The 23,423-nt window shown below is 37.2% G+C and overlaps 1 protein-coding gene across 1 annotated transcript; it reads right to left on the minus strand.

Moving 5' to 3' along the window:
• Nucleotides 1-44: 44 nt before the first annotated feature.
• PI4K2B (phosphatidylinositol 4-kinase type 2 beta) lies at nt 45-20,288 on the minus strand (the record flags this gene model as incomplete). Its single annotated transcript, XM_080343891.1, has 10 exons — nt 45-1,681; nt 4,287-4,346; nt 5,943-6,076; nt 7,129-7,228; nt 7,722-7,789; nt 9,393-9,546; nt 10,227-10,358; nt 10,877-11,077; nt 15,981-16,138; nt 20,018-20,288. The coding sequence occupies 10 exons, from the start codon at nt 20,286-20,288 to the stop codon at nt 1,508-1,510; spliced, it is 1,452 nt and encodes a 483-aa protein (XP_080200017.1). The 3' UTR covers nt 45-1,507.
• Nucleotides 20,289-23,423: the final 3,135 nt, after the last annotated feature.

Here is a 23,423-nt window from a genome sequence, read left to right on the forward strand (position 1 = left end):
GTGCATTTTAAACGATGTCATTTATTTTCTTTAGTAGGCATGTCTGGTACATAAACGCCATCTTTAATTTTTTTAAGAAACTGTTTGGGTAAAAACAATTAAGGAAATTTTATAAAGGATTTCAGTCTTATTTCGAACCCCATCATACAACAAGTTTTACATTTAAGGCTTAAACATTTCAGTTAATCATGTGAAATGCTGACATGCTACATTAATATTTACATCCACTCAAAATTATACAAAATACAAGCATTTTATTATTTTTGAGTTCAACAGTATTGCTTAGAATTACAAAATACAGCAATGTCCAAAATACTGAAAGTTTCATAAAAGCAGCAATTTTTCTCCCACTCCCAGTCTTAACTGTCCAGAAAATTACTAAAGAAAAATATTTACCATGTTGCATAAGCCACAGATCTAGGAACATAACCATCAAGTCTTAAACCTTGTAACTTAAACATAAATGTGACTGGTAGATGAGCAGGACATCACTAAGGGCACGCTAACAATGTGCTCTACATATTACAGTCTCTTTTTTCTGGTCTAAAAATAACGCTGTGTTTAGATAGAAATTTAGAAGGTAGACTGGCTTTGTGATGAACACATCAGTGCTCCTGTCGTCAGTAGTGCAGAACCACTTTGGGGAGCACTGATGAACACATTTACACATATGGCAAAACAAACCTGTAACAACGTGGTGCAACTTTCATCCGTGATGGATATATAAAGAAATATCACAATTTTTCATACATGTGCTCAAATACACAAGTTCTAAAGCTATAGGTGAAATTTCAACCTCTGAGATGTACACTCAGCTTATTTTGTCACAGTAGGAACTGTGTGTACTTATTCAGGTTGAATTTTACTGTAATTCAACTATTTAACTATTTTTGGTCCCCATGTGCAAAAAAACCCAAACCTACGTGGAACATTTTATCCCGTCTCCCTTTCTTGTTTGTCAAGGACAGATTGATTATTTTTTTTTAATTTAATTGATTTTTTTTTTTTTAGTGCATGACTTTTCAAGTTACTAGCCTAAGAAAATCTATAACCAGCTTAAAATTATCAGGAAGAAATTCCAAGGAGAAGCATGTTCACAATGAAAGATAACATTCTGCACATTTTTTTTTTAAAGACCATATGAAAAGAAATGGATAGTGTATAGGTTCTCACATTTATATTAAAAAAAATTCCTGTTGTATTCAAAAGTAGTTTCTCAGCAAACTGCGCATCTTCCCTTATTCAGAATACATTAATCTAGGCTATAAAAATACAATATGGACAAGTTCTTCTCATTCCCTGACATAAGAATTCACAATTTTGACACAAAAATTGTAAACTTCTGTTACATTCAAAATACATTTCTTAAGTCTTTAGAATTCTGAGTTCTGAGGTGTCGGCAGTCAGAGCTCTTGGTATACAGCAGAAGTACATTATTGCAGGGCCCTTACACAGAAGCAGCTTTCTCAAGTTAAGAAAAACTTACTCTTCCCACCCATTTTTGTCACTACCAGGAGGAAAAGAAAGGCTTCCTGCTGTGAAAGGTCTGAGTGAACGCATTGCTCAGATGAACAATTCGGCCCTGACTTCCAGTGCTGCTTCGCTCCACAATCACACGTGGCATCTGGACAAGCTGAATGGGACTCTTTTCATCCTTTAATGCCTGAGTAAGGTTTAGTATCTAAAACAGTAAAAGCAGGGAAAGTTAATGAAACTGTGGCTAACAGGCTTATAAATTTAGATGCCACACTTGAATAAGTTCTGTAGAGGACTGTGCTGTCAAGTAAATTGTCTTTAAAAGGTACTCTACTGCAAGTGGAAATATTTTACTTACTTGGTATCATTATGATATCCTACTGCTATCTTACTACCCTTTTATTATTTTCTTGAATATTTAATGCAATTCTCTCCAAATTTTCAGAAAGTGTTAGAGACAAAAATCTAAGAGCATTTTAAATTTACCACATCTCTTGAAAGCATTGCACCTTTAATGAAAGAACCCGCAATAAAGCAATCAACATGTATTTAACATAAGATCTACCAGGAGTTTTGCTAAAAGTTATTTTTGTAACAGAAGATATGAAGCCATACTATTAGCCCACACCAAACCCAATTCAACCTTCAGCTCCCAGGAACCTGTTATCTTCCTTCCAAAACCTCACTGCTTATTAACTGCCCTGATAATTTACTCCTTGTTCAATGTTATCCTGCTGAGAACTGAGGCAAGTATTCAGCCTAGTTCTGGTAACACATTTGCATTATCCATAATATCAGACCTTTTTTTCTCCTGCATAGTGCCCCTTTCTTCCTTGTGTGACTTACCAATTCCCTGCTCATTCTGCACATTCATGGCTGAAGAGAACCCTGACAGATAAAGTCTTTTGCATCATTTACCACAACCTGGCCCTTCTGGCAACTCCACCTGACATTCACCTTTTCTAAGTTCTAAGGCAATCCTTTTAGATCTCTGTCACCTGGTTGCTTATTCTCTATGTTCTTGAAAGAACTTTTTATCTTGGGTTTGAAACCCTTCCCAATATTTCCCACCTGCCCTCATTTCACAAAAGTGTGCTTCTCGCTACTTTTGGTACCTTAGATTTCAAGATCTCACTCCTTACGTGCAAGATATATTTCTCTTCAGCCTATTTGTCAACTCGATTCTTCATTTTCTAATTCTTAAAGTCTTCATTTTTAAGGATGTATTTACAGACATTTTGGCTCTCCTGCAAGTTCTTCTTAACTGAATGAATCCATTATCATGTGTTCTAGTTATATAACTTTCCTATAAGGCCCTTGTAACATGCTTTGGTTTTACACCAAAAGTAAGTTTAAAATCAGTGCTAAAAGGCACAATTTGCAGACATATTTCAAATCACATCCAAGAATAAATAACTCATTATCTGCATTTCTTCTCTAACTCTATGCTGGAAAGCCTGACATCTCATGCAGCAAAACACACTCCTGTATTGCTAGACAGTTAAAGAACAACAACAACATGTTGATTATAATAATAATAATGATAATTAATTAATAAACCTTAAAAACAACACAACAGACACACACCAAAAACCTCTGCTGAAATCCACCTCAGTGAAAGGGTGTCAAAAGGTTCCAGATGCAGCCTTTATGGTAGGAAAATAATTTCTACAATCTTAGTTAGATCTCTGTCAATTATGCGGATCAGGATTTTCCCTTAAGTTTTTTGTTAAATAACAGATTTCCCGTAGCCAACTGTCTCATTGCAAAAAAAAAAATACTTAACATCGTTTGAGATGCATGAATATTTCAGAAGTGGCTTTCCACTGACTGCATGAACTTCTCAGAAATAACTCCTATAATTCAATTGGATAAGTAAGGTTTGCTGGCTTGTAGCCATCATACATCGCTAATGTGAACTGGGATCATGTTTGACTAAGCAGAGCTGCACTCTTGGGCAAGGTAATTCTGGATACAGGAAACTTTACAGAGAAAGGTTGCATTAAGCCACTCAAGGAATTTTGAATATCTGTCTTTAAACAATCCATGTTGAATTTATGAACACAGAAGCCAGTTTCAATAATTTCAGGGTAAACAGGACTATTAATTTATCTAGTCCAATTTCCTTGCGTTTTCACAAATCACTATTTTACGCCTATAACGAACTAATTTTTTTTCCAATGTATCACACTAGTCTTACATTTTAAAACAGAAATATGTAGAAACGCTTCTCATCTCTTGTTTCAGTGTCAAAAAAAAAACCAAAACAAAAAAAACTTAATTATCATCAAATTTCTAATCCAACAACAGCTGGATTGGTTCCAAATATGGTTCTGACATTTGCTAGGATGAAGAAATTTTATTACCTAATATTGCTTTCTTGTGAGAGGCATTTCAATCAAGTTAGCACCCCAAAATAGTCATATTTATTTTAATAACATAATTACCCAAATTTTTCTAACCAAATTTATGACCCTTCTCCAGTGTTTTGTTTTTAAAATACCTTCTAAGAATATACAGTTAAGTCCTGCCCTATCTCCCACAAAACCAATAAAACTCAATTACATTATTTAATAAAATATTCTTCTATAAAAATAAAAATTAAAAAAAATCAGTACAGACTTTCTGCTGTCTCATCTATATGCAAATAAGAACAAACTCTAGAAAGACATTTCGTTTTCTCAGATGAAAATACCTTCAAGTCTTTCAATTCAATAGGAGTCAGTTTTTGTAGCTCTAAAAAAACAGCTGAGAAGTGATGACAAATTAAATATATTAAAAAAAAAATAAAAATCAAAAAGCAGTCTTACCTGCCCCCTCATTACAGACATTTGGTTTTCAAAAGTAGCCTTGTCAAATCCTTTATCAGTCTTTAGTAAAGAAAACAAACAGTTACTATAGGAAATGACCCATTTATTTTTAGCTATATATTTAGTAAACAAATTCTTCAATTCCATAAAACATATTTACATATAATAATTTTTTGGACACTTCAAATAGAATCATAGAATAACTGTGGTTGGAAAAGACCTTTAAGATCACCAAGTCCAACCACTAACCTAGCACTGCCAAGTCCACCACTAAACCTTGTCCCCAAGCACCACACCTATGTGTCTTTTAAACACCTCCAGGGATGGTGACTCAACCACTTCCCTGGGCAGTCTGTGCCAATGCCTGACAAGCTTTTCCAGGAAGAAATTTTTCCTAATATCCAATCTGAATCTCTCCTGGTGCAACTTGAGACCATTTCCTCTTGTCCCATCACTTGCTACTTGGGAGAAGAGACCAACACCCTCCTCACTACAACCTCCTTTCAGGTAGTTGTAGAGAATGATAAGGACTCCCCTCAGCCTCCTTTTCTCCAGGCTAAACAGCCCCAAGTTCCCTCAGCTGTTCCTCAGACTTGTGCTCCAGATCCCTCAACAGCCTCATTGCCCTTCTCTGAATTTGCTCCAGCACCAAAATGTCTTTCTTGCAGTGAGGGGCCAAAAACTGAACACGGGATTCAAGGTGCAGCCTCACTGGTGTCATAGTATAACCCACAAAAAGGTCGACTTATTGCAGCAAGTTACATATGCTAAAACAAAGGATAAGTAAAAAGTAAAATACACCAGTGGATACTACTTTAGGGCATTGGTAGGTAAAATTAATCCCATCACATAATGTTACACCACTCTGCCTCTCACCTTTACTCTAGCAAAAGAATACTTTCTCCTTCAGGGTTATTAAACACTTCAGCTTCCACTGGGTTTCAGAGAAAACCCAGAGTCACTTTGAATACAACTGAGTCAAAGATGCAATTATTGCAGATGTGTTCCAGCATCTAGTTTTGACATTACAGCTGCATTTTCACTAAAAGTTTGAACTCTCCATTTCTTTCCATCCTGATCGTTTGGATTATTCCACTTGAACATCTGACAACTTTTACTGAATATTTAGGATACTCCTTCACATGTCTATTGTAGCACAGTTTTAGTATCTTTAGAAGAAGTTTGACTTACTTTAAACAGGAATAAGATTTCAGCACCAACTTCACACAATATAGGTATGTAAAATCACGTATATGAAAAGTATGCAGGTACTTGAAGTGACATTAAATACATTATTTCTTCAGGTTGCTACAGTTTATCTTAAGTGAATACATACCACGCAGATATGGTAAATGGAGTTTTTACATAAAATTGTGCTAGAAAAATTAACTAGCTTTAACTGATTATGTGAAACAGATATAAAATGTAGTTATGTTTTCAGATGAGCTGATTATTATCAATTAGCCACATTACTGACACAGTTTCCTCTTAATTATAAAAACCCTTTCTACCACCTAATTGTTAAAGCTAAAATAGCACAGTATAATAATATACAGAAGTTAAATTCATAAAAAGAAAAATAATCTAACTGTTCCATTATGGCTATCAGCTATTAATATTTCAGCAATGCTAAATTCAAAGAAGCCCTTCATTGACCTTAAATAGTTCATAAAGATCTTCACAAAGATCCTGTACGAAGTTCATATCAGAAATGCGAGGAAGAACTAAGTCTCTGGTCTCCTGAGAGAAAGGAACCTTTGCTTGAGGCAGCCAAGCCCAGTGAAAGGGATCTAATGCAGAAAAACAGAACATTTACTGATTAACAACAGGCAAATTTAAATTCTCAAGTTCTTACCACTGATACAGTACTCTGCTGCCTACTGAAAGTTCTCAGAAACACACCATTCTTCACAACATTATTACCTCGTGTACCTCTTCTGGCTACAGTTAGAAAAGCAGCTTTACAGCTATTTAGGTGTTGTTTTTTTTTTTTTTTTTTCCAAACAGTGAACATATATTTTAAGTAGTAAATATTTAGTTGAAGCAATAAGTAAAAAAGGTATATATATATATATATATATATACACATACACATTAAATACTGTAAGCAATAGTAGGGGCCTTTCCTAGTTTAGTAATGCAATTTCCTTTGGAGTAAAATAATGCCCACAATCAAACAGAAATCTTTCATGTTTGACTGATACTGAAAAATTAACAAGTAGCTACTATTCTTTAATGAAATTTTTAGTTTATTAAAATGCCACCTTCTAAGTACGCTGAGAAAAACATTCTTAACTTTTCACATAATTGCTATTAAACAGCTTTCTCAAGAAATATTGTAAGTTAAACGACATCAAACAGTATCAGTTGCAGAAACTGAGAACAAGTAAAAATAACATGTAACTTCTCTGCCTCTTCACCTACAACAGTACCCTTTGTTATAAAATAGAAATTTGGCCATTAGAGACAACTTGCATATCCTTGCACTCAAGTAATTTTTGACTACACTCCTGATGAAAACACACATGAGAAACATGTTGCTGAGTTTTTCCAATTCCACCATCAGTCTGTTTGCATACAGTAATATGTTTGTGAATATGCATGTATTAAAACTGCTTAAAGGTATAAGGGTAAAAAAAAAAAATGAACAAGGCCTAAGTCACATTTGCCACTGTAAAAATGGCATTTGTTGTTAACTTTCTGAAGAAGTGTATGTTATTTAAAAATTCAATATATAACTACAGTGATGGTTTCTTAGTTTCTTACTGCAACCCAAATAAAAAAATACTCATTTAGAAGCTACTCTCCCAAAAGGAAGAGGATTGAAAAATGCAATACTTACATGCCCTCCACTCATCAGGATGCTTAAAAGGAAATGCTAAACCATTGTCAATTGCAGCAATTTTAATAGTAGATTCTTTAGTTATAGTCCACTGGCCATCCTAAAGAAGGAATATTTCAAAAATAAGTGATATATATGTACTTACAAAAAATAGTGAAATACATTAAAAACACTAAATCATATACTTTTAACTTCACTGCTTAAAATCAAACAATATAAAGGAGTATCCAAATAAACTCTAGCACATATAATTCTTACTCTGCCACCATTAAAAAGGAGCCCTTACCCCAAATACAAGATCAGCAGAGCACCTAAACAGCTGAAGAAATGTGCTTGAGCAACAATCGGCAGTTTAATCATTATTACAGCCCAAGCTAGTATAGAAAAAATGCAGAATAACTTCTAGTACTGTTCTATCCAGACTAGTCTAATTCAAACAGATTTTCCATTCGTTTCGCCTAGAATAATTGGCAGTTACCACATTTCTTGCAACCATGCACCAGGATTAAAGCCATGCACTTAATCCCCTGCAAGACCAAGCTGTAAAACTAAACAATTTAAAGAACATAAGTTTCAGAGTACAGTTTTCTTACCTTATCTGACAGATCAAGTCCATCATCTTGTTTTTCATACCTGACTAACCAGTTATCATTACCTCTGTCTTTAAACAGGAAAATGCATGTCACAACATGTCATTTAAAAAGAAATCATAATCTAAAGTGATATGCAATGACTAATATTGTAAATTGAGAATTTGCCAAAGGAGTCAGGGGAAACTGTTAAAAATTTTTTTTTCCAGTCACAATATACATGCTTTAGCTTTACTGAAATGTTTGAGGCAACTGATTTACTGGAAAGATCAAAAATTTACCGAAGTGTTCTTAGGTATGTAGTGCTGCTTTAGGTATGTACTGGCTGAATATACAGTAAAATATCAAGAAAGCCAAGAGAAAATACTTTCATCCATTTTATGCAGAAAAAATGGCTGTACTTGTACTTTTCCTGGGGAAAAGACTGTCACAGCAGCAGCAGCCACAATGACTTAATTTTAAGCTTGTTTTAATGCTGATGGGAAAAAGGAGAGGCCCTCCAAATCTATAGATAGTTGGATGTTTGATTACATGAAGAAAACAGATGCCTCAAAGGTAGTGAGGGGAGAGAAAATCAGAAGCTGAAAATGTCTGCACCATTCAGACAAAATGGAGATGCTGAGGGTTTGGACAAGGTCTTTCAGATATAGGAAGATTACATGGATTTGTAGGTGCTTCTATCATCTTAAGGTATTCCCTTAAGTTTAGTTAAACAACCATCAGAAGATTTTCATGTTCTATCATGATTACGTATCTTAGATGAAGGTAAAATCATCCATGTAACGAGATTTTACATTTTGAGCATTTTCCTTACCACGTTAAGAGTGTCACAAGACACATTAATTGTTTGGAAACACTGAGATCTATTAGACAAGGCTGACAGACCACAGCAGCAGGTAGAAAGTATTACATTTGTATGAAATTTTCATCTTTTAGTTTTCTCCTAAAAAGTCACAGGTTAGAGTGACTTATTTCAGCTTAATTCCTTTTTAATAAGTGAATGTAATAAAAAGAAAATGAACTAGCGCTGGTATATCTGAGGAAGCTTAAAGATGTCCAACTCCGACAAAAGCAGCAAAAGAAATATTTTAAATATAAAACCGCCTTTGGATTCTTGAAGGAAATAAATCACTCACACAGTGAGATAAATCACTTACATGGCTTCTGAGTGAAAGAAACAGAAATGCAGGAGAACTGAGAGATATCCATCACAGCTGTACTGCAGTGCCTAGTCACAGTGGATATGAACTATTTTGCACTGATGCAAAACTGTGCTGTTATGGCTCCAGCCTCGCATAAAAGAAACAGCAGTCACGGGTTTTCTTATAGTTCCTGGAGCCTCACCATCCCTTATCCCAAACAGGGGAAACAGAGAGTTAATAGCCTACTGACAGAATTAAAGCATAATGAAAGGATTTGTTCTTGAATTCTTACATTGGCTAAAAATACGAACAGCTGAAAAAGCGTTGTTTGGATTTTGTCATATTGCAATATTTAAAGTTTGAATCCAAAGTAGATTTTTTTTAAAGTTTAAAATGCAATATTCTGGCCTTCAATTGTTAGAAAAGCATCTGAAATATGCATTAAAAGTCCTTAGCAGCAGCTTTCCACCAGCATTCCTTACCATTCCTGCTTCACAAAAGTAGACAGATACCAAGAGACACTAATGAATACCTGTATTTCTGATGACATAATCCAAGATAACCAATCTTTCAAACTGTGATTGAAATTCTTTCCTTGTGTTCTCAGGTAAAGGATCAGTTTCAAACTTCCTGAGCCAGTAGTCAGCTTCCTTATATCCTTCAACAAACAGCTGGAAGGAGCCAACCTGCAACAGCAAGAATCTGCATTTGGTAAATGCACTTGGGCAGGTCACACAACTAATCTTTACAACAGCAGAAATGCTGAATCTATACTTTTAAAGTTCAGAACATAGGAAGTAAGACACTAGAAGATTACTAAGTGGTTTCCCTTCCATTCCTATCACCATGGTGATATTTTGGGGATACAGTAAGGCTCATTAGGCAAGAAATACTTGAGGTTTTAGTCAGTGGAGGACTGCACACAGGATAAAAGGAAGGTAGAATGAACACAGCAATAGGATACACAAAAGAATAATACAAACAAGAGAAGGACGAAAAAAATATTTAAGAAAAATGAACTAACTAGATAAATTGCGGGGGAGAAACAGTTAGAAAATATAAAAACATGACATTGAAGGGAAATGTACTGAGCAGTGCAGAAATTAAAAAGAAGACATTCCACATTTTAACATTACTCCTCCAGCAGGAAGCTACACTGAAGACTGATACAAGAAGTGGCAAGATTATTAAAGTAGTTCAAATGAAGGAATGATGTAACAGAGCGGATAGATTTTGCATAAAAACAGTCACATGTATCAAACTTCAGTCACTCACAGATGCAACAAGATTCTACTGTTGAAGTTACCTCTTCTTTTATTCAAACTTTTGTTTAACAATCAAGAAGTGCACAAATTTTTCATCTTACCTTAGGAGGTAGTCCAATTCGATTAAATTTTTTAGCAACTTTTGGCACTTTCTCTAAAGCGTATTTTTTTCCTCTTGACTTTGCACGATCTATTGCACTGTAATTAAAAGTCTCACTGACAAGCCAGACAACCTTAAAATATGAAAGTTAAAAAACACATCTTATTATTCCTTATTAATTCAATTATAAATTCACAGTAAATTTTATGCTTAGTTGTCAAAAAAGTAAAAAGGAAACACCAGACATTTCCAACAGGCAAATTTTATATGCAAAGGCGAATATTTGCTATTTTATGTATCTCAAACAAAAAAGTGGTAATAGACTTGTAAGTGGGAATCTTTATAGGCTGCTTTTTGCAATGTTGATGCATCTCACCAGAATTTAAGGCAGAAAAGTGTTAGAAAATGCAAAAAAACTTAAGTGTTTCCAAAGAAAAGATTCAATTCAGATCACAAACTTTTCATTTAAACAAAAATAACAGTCAGTATTCCTACATCAAACCACGGTGCCATTCAACTTGCAGTAGTTTATAAATGACTTGGGATAATGCATGATATAGAAGGATGTGTCCACAACTACAATCCAGAGACTGACAAATCTATCATTATATATTTTTTTGCATTTAATAATTTATGTATTTTAACTTATACCTTAGTTTTAGGTACAACTCCCAGCCCCAGCTTGTCATCCACGAGATAGGCACCAGCTTCAGAGAGGTATCCCTGATTTGGAACGAGGCAGCCTCTGCCAAAGCAGCAAGGACAACAAACTTTGTGAAAATATTTGGTCCATTTTGGATTTAGATGTCCATAAGGCTCTTCAGATTTTGGTTTGAACACTCCGATAATTTTCTACGATAACATAAAATTAAAGTATGAATGCTTTTAATTGCAAAATGTTAAAATGATTTTGAAAATAAGTTATTTGAACACTTTGCTTAGATATTGTACAATGCATTTTACAGTTGCTTTTTTTAGACTATGAAATAAAACTAACAAAATTGTATTCCAAATAAATTCATCATGAACTGCTTGTACAGAAGTAGTACAAATTCCAAATAAGTCTTTAATATGAGAAAATCAAAACATTTACTAGTTATTAAAATTAAAGGACCACATTTTAGAATATACACTTTTCTATATCCTAAGTTTTTACAAAATGGAGGCTTAAAAGCAGTTAAAAATAATTTTCAGCCCACCAAATAACTCATTGACAAGATATTTCAGAGACATAATAGTTCCAGAAAAGTGACAAACACACAGGATCAACATGTTACCTTTTCTCTCTTATATGTATTTTATTTACTGCTTTACGTTAGAATGGATCTAAACGTTCTCGGCTTTGCAATTCCAAAGTGTGGTGTCGTTTACCACTGCTGTAGATTCCTCAACTCAGAGCTGACACTGGTTCACACTATCAGCCACCATTGACACTGGAGACATGTAGTGAAGTTTAAAGTTACCCAGAGTACTGTGTCCAGTTTTGGACACTATGCTTCAAGAAATCTGTCAGACTGGAGAAGGCTGAAAAAACTATGAGAATACCCCAAAAAATGTGAATAATGAAAGACTCCATGAACATGGATTGTTTAGTATAAGAGAAAATAGGGCACAATGAACTGCAAACCTGCTCCACAACATAGGCGTTCAATAGGTAATTTCTCAAGGTGCCTCCTACATGTGATTCTATAATTGTTAACCTCAAACCACAAGTTTATTACCATACTAAAATATATAAACTTCTAATTGTCTGTGATAAACTTCAGCCCAGTGCATAAAGTCCATGTAATGACTCTTCTCTAGCTCAACTGAAACGCTGCAGAAATGCTGCATCTTCATTCCTGCTCACATGGTAAGCAAATAAAATCCTTATCTAATAAATATTTAAGAACTGTGTAAGGAATGTTTTAATATATTAGTACTCTCCTGAATATCATCCAAAATCGTGAATATCTCACTAAGCTAAACACTGCCTGTTGCTGCATCAGCACTCGTAGCTGATTCCCACTCTTCAGTCAGAAGTTTGCTGGCAACCGGAGACCAGCACTCTGCTGCAGTGACTCCTAATCCAGCCACATTAGGGAGAGGACTTGACTAGTTGTTCTAGATTCTAGAGAATTTTCACTCACTTTGTCCAAGAAAATCCAGCTAGTCCAAGACTGTCCATGACAATCATGCTTTGTGTCCAAGACAAACTAACTACAGAGAACTTATTTCATTCAGTTTGTAAACAGATTACACAAGCCACCAGGCATTAGGAGCACCACTGGTCTTGTCCATCTATTTTGATTCATTCCCCTCAACCACCAGGAGAAATAATTTACAAAATATCATTATTTGCATTCATCTTATTAAAAAAATTCCTTATCAACAGGGGCAGGAAACAAACTGACAAAAATTATCTTGTTTTTGTTATGCTGTTATCTGTGATTCTAAGGTTACATTCAAAACCATGAGCAAGTTCCATGCAACTGCACAGACAATTCAATTTAGACCTACACAACAGGCTACACTCTCAATAAATAGTCTATAGAATGTGAAAGGCCACAATGTTCTTTGAATACTATTTTTAATCACGACACCTTGGAAACAGAATTTACTTGGTATACTAGTTGAGTCAAAATTCTAATGTTAGAGTTAGAATTGTTAAAAAGTTATTCATTTTTTTCCCTGTTGAATCACAGGTATCTACCTGCTCAAAACAAAGCTAGCAGCTTTTCATTTCCCAGAAACACAGTGCTGTATTTGGCTGCATATACCAAGCCATTAATTATCTCTTTTCCAAATTGCTCTTTGGATAATTCTTCCTACAAAGTACCCATTTTAAAAAGGAACAGAGCTCATTCTATTTCTTGCCAGGACCATATTGTGCTATATTATAAAATCTAGATATGGTTTTCAAGGTTTCACTGAAGTGAGAACCTTACTAAATGTCACAGAGCCGCTGCTGTTGAGGACCAGAGTAGAACCAGAAAGTTCAATATGTACACAGCTTACCAAGGCCAGTCTTAATTTTGCAAGTCAAAATTAGTTTCTAGACTGATTTCATTAGCATTACCAGTTAGCCAATAGCTGAATCGTCAAAAACATGTTGCAAACCAGTTTGTAACAGACATTATGTCTTTTATTTTATTGGTTACATAATGAGCAATACAGAAATACTCAACACTTCAGCAGTTAGTGCTGTTTAAGTATTGAACTGCTTCATATCAGTATACAATTATGTCAATAAATGCAAAAAGTTAATTTTAATCAGGCAATTTTAGTCTTATACTTCTAATAGATCCAAATCAGCTAATGAGATGACCTAATGGAAACAGATTATTTTGCCTGTAACTTTGTATTAGTGTGGGTAAACACTTGAGAAGCTGACCAGTAAGAAGGCTCAGCGTGTCTTTAATAAGCTCTTTCCCAGCATAAGAGGAGGTTACTCAAGAAGAACAGGGGAAAGCAAGTCACAAAATTGGTCTGAAGCACAATGGTGCAACACTCTGTCAAACAGGATTAGAAATCCATTTCATAAATGGGAGTTGCACTATTGACAAAATGAAGTTTTATCAGACCTTTCATATGGATAACAAATTTAGATAAGCCCTGAATTTAGTGCAAAAACTAAAAGCAAAACTGAAAGTTAGCTAGGAACTCAGTATTTGCACAGTCCCATGTTAGCAAATACTTTCACATTTTGCAATGAAGTTTTACTGGCCCACATAAAATATTGGTGTTTTTTTTCAGTCTTCGTTTCTCCTAAATACTTACATTCAAATCAATGACCTGCATGAAGAATGAGGCCAAGTCACTACTAGGAACAAAACCAACAACAACACTTCACAGCAAAAAAGAAATGAAACCAACAAGAAAATCACCACATAAGAAACAAGGAAATAAGGTGCTCTGTCCAAAGTACTATGGTTACAGAAATTATGTGTAAGTGCTCTCTCATTAGCCTCAGGGCACAGCAAGTCTCTCAGGCAATTGCTGGTAACCAGAAAACTGCAAAATCAGTCTGGAGAGTCTTCAGACAAAACAGATTTACACATATGGAAATCACTAAGTATTATGAATTATGTAATTTCTCTACTAACTAACTTTCTAAAAATAAAATCTCAATTGCATATCATTAAGAAAAACACAAAAGAAAAAACCACTTAACCAGTTTTAAAGCATTTTAGCATAACACTGTAGAAAACTCTTCAGACATGTCACGTACTGAAAATTATTGATTTAAACCAGTATTTGGTTACTTACTCAGTTTTTTTTTTCCCTATTGCATTTTAAATAAGACATAATCCTAATCTAAAATACCTCTTTAAAAACAGTATAAAGTTGGAATATGTATATATAAGCATACAAGCTGAAAACCTACAAAGAAGTAAACTACTGAAGTAAGGAAGTGACCTGCAGTTTTAAAAGTGTGCTGAAACTTTGAACAGGTTTTCCTATTAACAGCAGAATGAAGGGGGTCAATACTAACAAATGTTCCTGGAATACAAGAGTATAACCTACAATATGCAGTTCTTAGAAGATTTCGAAGAGGTGGTTCTGCCACTTTCTATCTTAGAAATAAATTTGTAAATTCCTATATTTATTTGTAGTAAGTCATGTAACTATTCTAAAAATGACTCATTTAATCAAGTGTAAAAAACTATGACCAGAAAAATGTCATCAAAACAAACTAAGCCTCTATGAAAATTAAGTGGTAAACCAGAAATATATTCCTCAATGACCAATAATAATGACAAATAAAGCTAAAAAAACCCTCACAACTTCCTAAATGAATGGGAAACAACCATTTTAGGGTTGAGTATGATCTGAAAACCAAGGCACTTAAAGTGTTACAACTTCCATATCCAACACAACTAGGATCTTCAGGATTAATGAATACCTACATCTACATAAGAGCAGAAGACTTCTAATTGAGCTTAAATAAAATCAGATATAACGAATTAACATAGGTGTGGGGGTTAGGAGTCTTCTTTTTTGAAAGAAGTCAGTCAGTAGACAACGTATTTGTGACTTAAATAAAACAATGTAGAAGTATGTCAAACATTTTTCTCTTACTGACTAATGCTAACCAAATGTTACTTTTCAAGCAAGATATTCAGGCAACTGTTACTTTTCTCTCTCTCAAAGTAACCTTAGGACAGCTCTTTGATGATCACTATCCAAGTTACCATTTAACACTAAGGGAGAAGACACCAAATCTTCAAGAGTCAGCAGACAAGTACAACTAAAAAGGTAGGGTTGTTTATATCACTTTTCTTGCTCATCTACCAACCACAGAGAAGGTAGGAGACATGACTTAAATAAAAGGCTCTCTAACATGAAAATAGATAAGAATATAGGAGGTTTGGCTAAAGAAACCTAAACAGTACCCAAATCAAAAGCTCAGTTATGTCAAAATCAATTAAAACATACAAAGAACAAAATGTTAGACCCTGCATAATTGAATTCTTGAATTATTTTCAGATGTTAAATAGGCCCTTTAATTTTCTCCATATTTCTTTGGTGCAGATCATTTAAAACATGTTAAAACCACAACAGAGAAATAATAGTTACTTTGTGCTTAGCTTATGCTGCAAGACACAATTAGAAACGTAAATATTACTTGTGTTGATTTTTCCAACATAGATTTTGGTGTACCATTAAATACTAAACAACTTATTTAAATGAATTTCCACTTAAAGAGAATGTTTAAATTTCCATTTTGAACTCATTGCTGATAGTGTCTCTGACTTTGCAGTAACATGCTCACCCCTTTTGGATCCTTGGCAAAATAACTTCCACTGGATCCTTGAGAGATTCTTTCTGGAAAAACTCCACACTCTATAGCTTGTTCTGCTCTCAGAATAATTTCTGCAAATTCTGGATCATCTAAAAATGTATTCATATCAGCAGTATGTCCTGTATGGCCTGAAAAATAAGAAAACAAGCAATCCTAAGTGTGATTAGTACTACAAATTAACAACATAAGTAAACATGCTGAACAGCTAAACAGCCTTCCCTGCTAATGCTCATTCAACAGCAGGCTGAAAAATCTGGTCCATTAAAGCAGTGCAAGTTTTCCCACTGATTTAATCATGTCAAATCAACCTTTTGTATAAAGTAAATGAGCCTGATCTGCAATGACTAATTTGAAACTACCACTGCAAAGTGTTTGCACTTTTCAAGGATTTTAAAATTATTTTTATTTACATAAGGAAGTCTATAAGAAAAAAAATTTTCAAAACTGTATCTGTAAAAAAAAAAAAGCTAAAGGTTTTACACACAATTTTTATTAAGATTTGTGTCCTTTTGTAGAGAAAGCTACCTGCAAGTAAGCTGTCCATCACCCACTGTTAGAATGGTATAAGCACCATTCATTTAACAGCTTCCCTAACATGTTAATTATCTGCTAAGACTCAACCATGTCATTCACAACCCGTTAGACGCAGCAGCAACCAGTGGCACCAAAAACCCAGTGCAGTACTGCATGTCATCTCCACTCCAACATTGAAACACTATCCACTACTTGCTGAATTTCTTTACATACCAACCAAAAGATCAGCTCTATGCAGACTTTTATGCAAACTCTATGACAAAAGCAAATATTTTAGACAGATAACTAGAAAAGAAGTTGCAAGAATTCAATACTTCCAGTACTCTTTAAATTTTTTCAAACTATTTCTTTGCAAGTTTTGAAACTGTAGATTTTTGTACCTTACTTTTAAGGCTAGGATTATTCCACATTCCTACTGAGTGCATTTTAATGGGTTGGTACATTAGAGCTCACTTCTGTATTAAGAAACAGCTACATTATTCTAAATTAAACATTCACAGATAAAGTTGCCTTGTTCCCATTTCAGCACCTGAAGAAACATAAGATAAAATGCATATATTCTTCTGGAATGACAACTGATACAGAATCCATTCAGAAGAGATATTCCTAAATAGTTTATGGACAGGCAAATAAAAAAAATAAAAATCACTCTTGGTGTTTTGGAACACGTTTTTGTGGCACAGGACATCCTTCAAAGTTTTTTAGAACGTTAGCACTTGCTTGCATGAACCACTTACAAATAACATGGCTTCCAAACAAGAACAACTAAAAAGCATAAAACATAGGAAAACCTTAGTATAAGTTGGCAACAGGAAGAAAAGCCTTAAAACTAATAACAGCTCATTATTAAAGGCCGGCAACTACAACCCATGGAACCAATATCTGTAAGACTACTTGGCCAATCCTTCTGCAGTAAACTACAGTTTAATTTTAAGACTTTTATTGGGACTATGAAGGACAATCAATAAATTGCATTTCATAGCGTCAGCCACCAAGAGAGAAGGAAAGGGTTCTAAGATCTCTCCATCACAAAATACCTAGTTAGGGAACTAAACCAAAAACTCACAATACACTTATTTTTATGGAAAAAAAAAAAATCACTTTGAATCAGTGCTTCTTGTTCCATATTCAAGCCTCAACTATCTCTACATGAGAAACAACCCATCATACAGCTGAGTTGCGACTACCAGAGATTTTTGTCAGTGAAAGCAGAATCAGGGTTGTGCATCATACTGGTAGCAAAAAAACTGAAGCATCCGTAGTAGGTTGCTCTGCACATTAATATTTGAGGTGAAAAGGACCTACAGGTGAACTTTCTGTTATAGGGATTTAAGTTGTCTTTGCAGAAGACAACTTTCTCAGTGGTCAGTTTTTAACTTCTGTGCATTCATTCCAGAATCTAAAATGTAAGAAGTCTTGCTGTCTTGAGGAAATTCTTCAATCATGTCCTTTCTAACATAATAGATAACTGCAGGAAAAATATATTTGATTAAAAATCAAATTTAAAAAAAAATTTTTAAAAATCCCACGTTATGCTGTATGCTCAAGGAGTAAGTTTTTTAAAACTTACGATTTATCCATTATTGCCACTGTGCTACTACAAAGCCTTCTGTTACCACAGTGATGTGGCCATACAAAAACATACAGGCTGAAAACAAGGAAACTGGCAGTTTTAAGAAGTTTCCTTTTGGTTTATTAACACTCTCCATATGAAAATAAGCCATTTTAACTGAAGCTAGCATTTGCTCAGTGTGGTAGGGTTTTCCAAGTTGGTTTCTTCAAAAATTATTTTAGTCAAGTTTTCCACTGTGATAGCACATTATGGTCACAACTTACTCCCAGTACAATCTCTAAACTCACAAGTATTACTAATCGAGTTTTTTTCTTGCAGCCACTCTTGAAAACTACTCTTCTTATTAGACTTCCACTTAGGAGACCACGGTTTAGACATACAGTCCAACTATCAAGCTCAATAACTTATCTCAAATTAATTTGGACAAGGCCTAAGGCTGTGAAGCTGCTATACTTGAATGATGAGGACACACCAAAGAAGATACAAATGCTGTCATCCACCTATACACCTCAACCCACTCTTCCATCAAGTTAATATGATGTAAGTTAAACACACTTTGCATGAGTAACATGTATGAACTCCTTCAATACTAAACTAGCTTTAAACTATTTTAACATTAACATAATTAAAGGTAGTCCCTTGAACTGATTCCATGTTTTCTATACAGAGTCTCATATGCTGCCTTTAAATCCATTATGAAAACACTCTCCATGTTGCAATAACATGCACGAATAACATCTATTGCATGTTTGTTCTACCTGACATGTGAAACAATCCTGTAGCTTCAAGTGTTAGACATACAGAAAAGGTAAGAAGAAGGAAAAAAGAGCAAGAGATGAGATGCTGCAATTAGAGTTCTGAGGTTTTCTTACACACTCCTGGAGCAGATCCCAGGGTGCATTCACCACCCTATTTGCCCCAGTAGTCCAAGACCCACAGCTCTAATCTCCACTCTGAAGCATTAACTACTATGCTTTGCGAGAAGCACTATCATATTAACACATCTTAACTCTTGTGGGAACAAGACAGAAGAACACTAACATTTTAATGGCATGTTCTCACTACAGGTCTGGTCTACACTCGGGATCATTGGTTAAAACATAAGATTTTTCTTGCTTATCCTTTAACATAGTACAAGAGCAAAAGTTCTCTGTGGCTGCCCAAAAAAAAAAAAAAACAAATCAGAAGAGGCCACATCTAAAGGTCTTAATACATGCGATAGTACAAAGAAGTGAACAGATTATTGGGTGAAGAAACACAGTAAAATTTTTTTACAGGATGGAAAGGGTCACAAGCAGGAAACTGCTGGAATAGGCAAGACAAATAAAAAACTTGACAGAGTTCACCAAATATTCAGGAAGCAGGAGCAGCCAGTCCCACAACAGAACAGTCTGTAAATTATACGAAGTCAAAAGTTTAAAAAAAAAAAAAAAAGTCACAGAAATAAGGAAAGCAAAGCCCAACAAACAGCAGACAGAGAACAAGAAGTAACAGTGGAGACACTCAAAGATGTAAATGAGTTCGTGCAGTTCTGCACAAAAAGAGAAAACATTTGAATTTCGAGCCATTCGCAGCACTTTCCCTTCAAAGACTATTAGTCAGCGAGCCTGCTTGCCAAGCAAGAGCCGCGCACCTCCGCCCTCGCTGATGCTGCGCCTGTCCATAGAACAAGCTCCCCACGAGCCAGGGACACCTCAAGGCGGCACCGCGCACGGCACATCACGCGTAACTCATTCAGTCCCCACAGGCATTGCCTCAGCCCCGCTGACAGACCAGGGCAGGGGCCCCCTCTCACCCCAGAGTCACCCGAGCGGCCCTGCCCCGAGCCGCGCCGCGCACGGCCTGCAGCTCCATCCGCGTTCGGCCGAGCCCGGCGGGAGGCGGCGGCCCCGGCCCGTACCTGCGGCGGCGCGGGGCTCCTTGTCCCAGGCGGCGCCCGCTCGGCGGCCGCGGCCCGACGCCCGCAGGAGAGGCTCGTCCTCTCCATCTCCCTCGGGCCCCGAGTCCTCCTCACCCTCCTCCTCCTCCTCGAGCTCCCCACACAGCCTCACAGCCCCGCCGGGGGCGGCTTTCACCGCTTGCGGCCCCCGCCAGGGCGGCCCTCCCTGTGGCGCCGGCTCCGCGAGGAGCAGCAGCCGCTCATCGGGCTCCTCAGCACCCGGCTCGGCCATGGGCGGCCGCGGGCTGAGCGCGGGGAGAGGCGCCGCCGGGCCGGGCAGGCTCAGGCCCCTCCGCCGCAGCCCATAGCGCTCCCAGCCGCTAGCGCCAGTTCCGCGGTCGCGCCCCCTGTCACGGCCCTGCGCATGCGCGCACCGGCACCCCACCCTTTGCTACCTGCCTTAAAGGGGCCGCGGCCCCTGCTGGGCGGGCAAACTTCAAAGCGGCTCCTGCGCGGGGGCGGCAACCGGCGTGGGACGGTCAGGTCTCCGGAGTCTCCTCCGGGCTAGCGGCCAGTCACGGGGCCGGGACATCAATTTGTAAAGAACTCATACCTCACGGCAAAACGGTAGTCGGGGAATTGCAGTTGGTGTCGTGGAGCGGCTGCAGTGGGTCAGCCGGGGGAGGGGAGTGCTGCTGGGCAGCGCCCGCCACTGCCGTCAGCTGCTGTCTGTCTGTCTGTCTGCAGGCGGTGTGAGACCGCCAAAGAGTGGCGTGATCGGCTCAGCGTTCCTGCGGGAAGTCACAGCTACAGGCCTCCATACCTGCGCTATTTTAACTGCTAGTTGTTTAACGAAAACATCCCTGAAAGCTGCTTTGTATCTGTATCTGGAACTGGCTTGTCTCCTGACCACCACTTCCCACTAGCGAGCTGCTCTCCCTCCACGTACTTTGAAAGACATTGTCCTACACCATCATGCTCATTTCCAAAAGGAAGCCTAAAAACAATATAAGTGAAAACAATATTAATATATTGTCATGATTTCCATGTCCCCACAACCATCTTTACATTATTAAATGGAAGAAAGAAAATACAATGACAGCCCCAACATGCTGCACCAGCCACCAGCGTGGGCACCTTCTTCCACACCTCCCTGCAGAAGAGGGGTTTTCCTCAGTGCAGCACTCAGCGATTTTGGTGAAATATGAGAGAAACATACATGCTTTAAGTATTTGTATAGAACTGGTATTCTGGATTATACTGAAAGCAAAACGGGTCTCAGCTAAAAAAGTAATCACACATGTTTATTATTCATTATTCTCACTTCATGATATGAGGACTCATTCTGTACATTACCTGGATCGCAGAAAGAAAATTACTTTCCTTGGTTACCAACAAAATAAGAGCTTACTGAAATGTTTGTTTTGTCTTGGGTTACCCGTCAGGCACTGGACTTTGGAACTAAGTTGAGTGTCATTTACTTATGTAACTATTAATATCTGCAACATTTGATATTTGTTCACGCTTGCATTTCTGATTCCATTCATTTCTATTAAAAGTGAACAGATCCAGTCAATTCCAGATGAATAACTATTTTATGCCTAGTTAACAAATATATGAAGGTTACAGCAACTGGATGCAATTTTCTGCACAGAAAATTATATCGATGTTAATTCCTGTGTGAAGTAAACAAAAAGATCAGACTAAAATAGGAGAAGTCTGACATTTTGCCCAGCAGATCATTAAGGAAGACTGCATCTTCCTTCAGCTACATTAGTTATGAGTTGTGGCTGTTTCAGTAACGCTCTGTCAAGCAGTTCATCCATGAGTTTCTAAAAAGTTTGAAAGTTCTTTTGAATAAACTAAACAAGAAGTAATTAACTAGTTATTTCTTCTGGTTTAGGGGTTCATCAACAAATGCTAGTGTATGTCTAAAGGCAGTTAACTGTTAGTTTTCCCCTTCTACTGCAGTGAGAATTCTGTAGCTTGCTTACAGCTCTTGATCTAACAAAGTCTTTATATTTCCTCAATTTTCGGTAGTGCAGAGTTCAAACACTAAGACAGTTCATAATTAAACAAAATACACATCACCATCATAGTTATTAACAAACTACTAATTTTACTTCTGAGTAGCTCATACTCTCAATCAGCCACCTGGATTAAAATTACTATCAAATCATGCAAATAAATTGGGTCATTTTCCTCATGCTAGCACCTTTGTCTCTGTCCTTCCAATCCATAGAGCATACTTGGTCATCTGTTTATAATATATGTCTGAGCACTATGCTGAAACAAAGTAGTGGGAAAAAAAAAAAAAAAAAGAAAGGGGAATACACGCACAATCGTGCACTTACAGCTTTAAGGGAGCGCCCTCTTGTGATACTTCAAAATAAAGAACAAGATCAATAACTACTCAGTATTTCTAAAGCAACTGCAACATGACACATCATAACAGTCCAGATACAACAGGTCTACGGGGACTAAGAAGTAGGACAATCCTACTTGCAAAGTTATTTTCTGTCCCAAAGGACTAAGAAACTGTGTTAATTAGAGTTTGAGCCAATAATTCAAATAAGTGTGTAAGATTACTCTGTCAGAATGCCTGAAAGATCCTAATCGGGCTACGGAAGCAGGACGGTCACTATGTACTTTTCACATGTTCATCAGCCACCTGAGCTTAAAACAGTAAAATGGAAGAATCAGATAAGACTTCATAAACAAATTCAGTTGGCCAGGTACAGGCTGGTTAGAACTAAACATTGGAACAAACACATTGTGTAGTTACTGCACTTCTTTCAACTTTTTGGAAGACAAATGGTGCTGCCAGCCCCTATGGCTGCCTGAGCACAAAGGATAGCAGAGGGAGCAGGCGCCCAAGTGCCCAAAGTTGCTCCTGTGCTCCAGGTAAGTTTCTGCTTGCTGAGGTTTCACTGGCAGGCCTCAGCAAACCTGCAATGCCTGTCCCAGATTTCCTACTGGCGTAACTGTATTTTCCCAAATAACATGAAATGACAACAGATTAGATCTCTGCCAGTAGCATATCTCTGTACCTGTAATGCAACTCTTTGCATTGTCTCCACAGCGCTGGCAGGTAGGCCGGGCTGCACCTGCGCCAAGCGAGCAGGTTGCCGGTATTTGCTGCAGACAGTCACACAGACACCTTTGCTCACAGAAACGCGTGAGGAGCGCAGGCTGTTGCCCTGACAAGAACCTCACGGGGAGTTCCGTGGCTGTTCTCAGCAGCCTCATGCTAAACTTCGGGCGGGGTAGGAGACAGCGCAGGAGCGCGTTCTTCACAGACAAGCAGCCTGGTTTCCGGCGGGCTGCCCCCGTCACGGGGCATGCCGCGGCGGGAGCCCATGCTGGCTGCGGAGCGCCCGCCCCGACTGCGGAAACCGGAGCACCCGGCGGTGGCTCCGATCAAAGC

Source organism: Nesoenas mayeri, assembly GCF_963082525.1.
Source record: "Nesoenas mayeri genome assembly, chromosome: 4".
Classification (NCBI taxonomy): Eukaryota; Metazoa; Chordata; class Aves; order Columbiformes; family Columbidae; genus Nesoenas; species Nesoenas mayeri.